Source organism: Amphiura filiformis, chromosome 9, assembly GCF_039555335.1.
Source record: "Amphiura filiformis chromosome 9, Afil_fr2py, whole genome shotgun sequence".
Taxonomy (NCBI): domain Eukaryota; kingdom Metazoa; phylum Echinodermata; class Ophiuroidea; order Amphilepidida; family Amphiuridae; genus Amphiura; species Amphiura filiformis.
Genome location: NC_092636.1, coordinates 49,055,125 through 49,060,851, shown reverse-complemented (window position 1 = coordinate 49,060,851; position 5,727 = coordinate 49,055,125). Strand labels below are relative to the sequence as shown.

General features: G+C 37.4%; 1 protein-coding gene across 1 annotated transcript; it reads left to right on the top strand.

Annotated features, from left to right (window-relative positions):
- Window positions 1-213: 213 nt before the first annotated feature.
- LOC140161089 (neuromedin-B receptor-like) lies at window positions 214-3,110 on the top strand. The gene has a single exon (XM_072184477.1). It carries the CDS (start codon window positions 563-565, stop codon window positions 1,670-1,672), a length of 1,110 nt encoding a protein of 369 aa, XP_072040578.1. The 5' UTR covers window positions 214-562; the 3' UTR covers window positions 1,673-3,110.
- Window positions 3,111-5,727: the final 2,617 nt, after the last annotated feature.

Below are 5,727 nucleotides of genomic sequence, written 5' to 3'. Positions count from 1 at the left end.
TAGGAACACTTAAGATTAAAAACTCCTTGCGAACATCAGTCTAGTGTTCAGAGAGAAATACATACGAGTTTTATGATACTCACTCACTTTAATATGCAAACACATCAGTGTTTACTCCAAGAGCATAATTTTAACGTGGCCATAAAACGCTAACTGCTTGACTTCATAGCATACGTACGTAGCCTATTCAGCCATGCGCATTACGTCCTCACTCTCATAAAATTAGTTTATGAAGAATTGACAGTTGCCCTGGCGGTATTGAGTGAGGACAGTGTTTGGTATAATTGTTTGCGATGGAGTGGAATGGAACTCTTTATGACAGTAATGACGGTGCTCAATCTTGCGATGATAATGAATGGACAGCTAACCAGATCTAAAACATTATTATCTTCATGGACAAGTACAAGTTATCCATACGTCGCCCGACGTTTATCGAGTGAAGTTGATTTCAACCAAGTGATTTCAAACGAACATTTGACAGTACGCAAGTTATGTTTCGTGGAATGTATAAAAATGATTGCACTTATTTAAATGTGTTATTAAATTAAACAAGCACTGCAATATGGAAGCTAATTATACCATTGTTGAAAGTGAGTCAACGGGCTTTGTATTGGATACAAGACGGAAAATTGCCATGGCAATTGACATTATCTTTTTTGTAGTTGGATTCTGCGGTAATGGCAGTGTCATCTACCTGACAATAAGACATCCAGGACTACGAAGCATTCCTAATCTTATGATTGCCAATCTTGCTATTGGAGATATGTTAGTTGTAACATTTGTGATATTTATCAACGTTTTACACTATATTTTTGCTTCGGTTCGGCTTTTCGTCACTCACTATTGCGAATTTATACTTTTTATACAGTTGATATCGCAGGGGGTATCCGTACTGACTTTGACTGCTTTAAGTGTGGATCGTTTTACCACTGTGGCCTATCCTTTACATAAGCAAAGGTACGCAAGAAAGCTCAGCGTCTGGAATGTTTTTGCTATCTGGACAACATCAGTCGTTGTTCTCTGGCCAATATTTGTATACGTAGAGGATGCAACTTGCTGGTTTGCCGATGATACCTCATACACAGTTTATATATTATGTATTGTGTTTTTGTTGTTTATTCTACCATCAGTAGTCATGGTTGTATGTTATGTGTTGACGGCGAAGGAATTATTACGAAAAAAACCGAGTCTAAAGATTGATTCACGCGGAGGTAGGAAACAGCAGAAGAAGCGCTCGCGGCTAGCTCTGATTGTACTTATTATGATAGTAGCATTTATTGTGTGCTCATCGCCTTTTTACACTTGGTTGATCGTGTTTCGCTTTGATCCCACAAATGCTTTTGCACGGAATGTGTATGTGAGTCAAGTCACGGGACTGATGTTGAAATTTAATTCAATAGTTAATCCTGGTATTCTTTACCTGATGAGTTCAACGTACAGGAGACATTTGATTTACCAAATTGAAGGGTGCTTGTTCCCTTGTAAATCACATCGTCGTATCGTAAGCGAACCCTCTTTCCGTACCTCTATTTCACGTATTGCGGATTTGGCAAGACAAAATGCAATCAAGAAAGACTATGCTGTGATCAATGGAAATCAACATAGCGGAAAAGAATACTCCAAACTTAACGGTAGAATGCCTTCAATCAAAGAAGAAGAATCCAAAATATAAACTTGATTATGATGGCAAAGTAAATTTGTTTTGTAATATATATCTTTATATATTTCTTATGAAAATATTGACTTGAAAACATTTTATTCTTATAATTCTTTTACATAACGATAGTGTTTTCTGTGGCAGAACGGACGTCTTTCTACACATGAACAACATAATGCTAGAGTAGTGAACACAATAATGTGCTAATCGTGCTTACGGCGTATAGTTAAGTTTACATGGTATATTACCGATATGTCACGGTCTCTATGTGCTCATCAATTTCTGTGATGAAACAGGTATATCGTTGATTTGTTGACTTTTGGAACGTCAGAAAGAGTAATCGACGATACGTCAATGTAAATAAATGTATTATTCGTAACTTGCGATATCACAATTATTGACAAAGTATATGCACCGTTCAAGTTTAATCCCTTCAAGGCAGACGGCTTCTTTCCCACATATAAAAGCAAACATAAGTTTAAGTAACACGACATAAACACATTAAAACAAACTCGTTAGTTTTGCCTATTGGCGGGAAAATATTTTGACTTTAAGCGTTTCTTTCTATATACGTCACTGGAATTGGCACCAGTTTCGTTAAAAAACGTTCAGAAATTGAAAAATGTATTAACCCTGCAGTTCCCACTTGATCTGGTCGTATTAAATGTTAAAAACCTTTATCAATTGAAAAGTGAATAATTGAAACGTGTGGTAGTATCTACACTAACCCTACGCCTGCTATGATCATATTAATTTAAACTTGAACACCTCGTACTCGGCTCACCTAGCACAGTCCAAATTTTTGGCACATAAACCGGTATGCGTATGTGAAATCATATCGAATTATACTGCGATTTACTTGAACAGCTGAATCTCAAGAGAAAATCAAAACTGACCCTAGATGGGGTAATCAATGAGAGTTCAAGTTCAGTGCACATTTATTATATAATCCCCTAGCAACATGAGAAAGGGTCTCAAAGTTCAATGTGTTTAATGTAAGCATACACAATGTTGAGAAAGTATAATAGTGCAATACATAAGCTATACTAAAGCTATTTTATGCCTGCTTTGGGTAACTGTAGCACCAGGTTGTGATACTTCTTCATTACACCGAAATGCAAGATAGGTTATATCTGTTGTTTGTGGTTTTAAGATTCAATACTGTACTTCTGGTATACAGAATTGTTTGCACGTGGTTCGTACACAGTTATTAATGATTTTTGCAAATATCTGGTTCAAATCCGAACGGTGCTTATTTTTGTTATCTCCTTTGTTATAGTATCAGTTCGCCTGAACTATTTTGTAAAGTCTGTATTATCATATGTTAGGGATTGAATGTTTTATTTGGTTTTGAAATAATGTTTTGAACCTTCTCTGACTAATGGACCGATCGATATTTAGGCAGAGGGGTAAAAGGCGTTTTGGAAAAATATCGAAAAAATGTCGCGTTCCCCCCCCCCCCCCCTCGCGTCCGCTCAACATTTTCGGATTCCCCCCTTGTTTTCCCAAATTTCTCCATTTAAAACTTAATATTCCCCCCTCCTGGTTCAATGTAAAATTTCCCCCTCAAGACCCACGGATTCCCCCCGCAAAACGCCCATTCCCCCTGCCGTAAATAACGATCGCTCCCTAACTTCTTATCATAGCCACGTATCACTCAGGTCAGGTTATCAGTGGCGTACCGTGGCCGCCCCTAGCCCGGGGGCTGAAGGTATATCAATTTTTGCCGCCCTTCCTCAACAGCCCGAAAAGGTCGACCCAATTTTTTTCCCGGCCGTTTGAAAAAGTGAAGAGCAAAAAAAATAAAATAAGCGCTAGCGCCCTAAAAAGCAACACATTTTGATGTATAGTACAATTTTTTTTATACTTATCAACAGTTTTTCCGCCCTTTTTTCTTTAATAATTCTTTTTGTCGCCTCTTCTTCTTCCGCCGCCAGTTCGTTTGCCGCCCTTCTTCTTCCGCCGCCCCTTCGTTTTTGCCGCCCCTGCTTTTACCCCGGGGGGCTGGCGCCCCCAAAGCTCCCCCAAAATACGCGCATGGTTATTGCTTTGACTGAATAGCAATTTCTAAAATATGTTGAAATTGTTTAATAAAAAACATGTAACATTATGAACAAACATACGCGTTTATTAATACAGTAAAAAAAAATTAAGCTACCACCCATATCAAAAAATGAGACCTTTTCGGATAACTTCCCGATAGTCACCGGGTAGACACCGGCAAATTTCACATGCAAATTAGATAGGTAGCGGGTGACTACCCGATAAATTTTTGGGAAACAATAGTGGATACCTTTCAGGTAATAGGTACCGGATGACTACCCGATGACTGTTTTGGGAAACTAGCGGGTAACCACCCGATGACTTTTTGGGGAACTAGCGGATAACTACCCGATAACCTTTCGGGGACCTAGCGGATAACTTTTGGTGACGATATACCTGGTGACCTCTTTGGAGACTTCCTGTTGACCTTTTGGGAATGCAGAAATACAAATTCATGAGTATGCACAAATTTATTAGGCAATTTAGCTTATTATTTGAATTGTAGATTTTGGAGAAATATAACTCTGCAGTCACGGCAGTTGAGCTTGTGCTATCTTGCTTTAAGAAACTTGAAAGTGTACAATGTAATTTTAAATATTCCTGATTTAATATAATTGGTTCACACCTTTATAAGGTGCATACCTTTCAATTAATTACAACCAAATTGTTATGATTTCAGCATATACATGTGATCACATCACTGACACCGCATAATAATTTTCATATCAAATATTATAATTTATTTACAACAAATAGCTTTTAAACATAAAGCTGATCAGTTAATTGACACATTAGCTGATGATTAGTAATTTAATTGACATTAATTTACTGTCAAAATCATGTATGATTTACTAGAAAAGATATAAACTAAAACATTCAAATGTGTCATATATTAGGTACATCAGTGTATAAAGACTGCATCAATACAAATCATTTCATACAAATTTTCCTACCTGCATTGTCATATGAAATCAAGCATTCAATGCTTTATAATTCCTACAGCATGTTCCAGATTAATTAGTAAACATCTTGTAATGTCCTACATGTAAATCCATACATTTTGGACCACAAATAACTTGAATATTGTGCACAAATATATTCCAACTGCCAACAGCTAGCTACTCCATTATTTGAATTCATTCAGTGACCTTTGACCACATACCCACCCACGCATTCTTAAGATGCTTTAATGCTATTTTCAAGGTCAAATTAAAAGCGGATAACCACCGGGTAACTCCTGCAAAGAATATAAGTTTCTGGGAACCTTCTGGGTAACTCATTTGAAATATTTGAGTTTTTGGGAGACTTCCGGATGTCTACCCGAAAACTTTTGGATAACTTCATTAGGTATCCGCAAGGTATCCGCTAGCGGGCACTTTCGGATAACTCTGGAAAAGGTACCCGAAAGGTTTCGGATGACCACCGAATGGTCATCGGGTGGTCACCGGGAAACTTTTCTTTTTACTATGGGCAGTTATGTTCACCCCCTGTATATCCTAAACAAAGACAGATGTGTCATAATTGAAACCAACAGCCAATGGCTGCATCTTTTAGCTCGAATTTAAGACCTCATTTGTTGAAACTGTTCTAGAAATAAAAACACGACGATCCAGATACCCAAGGAAGATGCCAATTTAAAAGTTGCAGTTTCCTACATTGCAAGCCCCATTGATTTGTACACAAAGCGTTCGCGAACAAGAGAACTAGCGCCGTGCTTCCATTGATTAGCACGTTAAAACTAGCGTCGTGCTATCATTGATTAGAACACAAAAGTGCAACTTTTGATTTCGTATCTTCATTTCAACAAATTAGGTCTTAAATCGGAGCTAAAGATTACAGATATTGGTTGTTTGTTTTAATTTTGATATAATTGTCTTAATTTAGGATATGAAGAGCTTATTTCCAAACCGTGTTAAGTCCACCCACCTTCAAAATTGAGATTTTCATGAAAATGGGTAGTGAGTAACTAGGGCTATCCAGCGATGTGTTTGTTTTTTCCCAAAATTAGTCAAGTTCCGAAATATTGA

Bases quoted from the DNA above. Each gene is read 5' to 3' on its own strand.
- LOC140161089 (XM_072184477.1), top strand. From the start codon at position 563: ATGGAAGCTAATTATACCATTGTTGAAAGTGAGTCAACGGGCTTTGTA.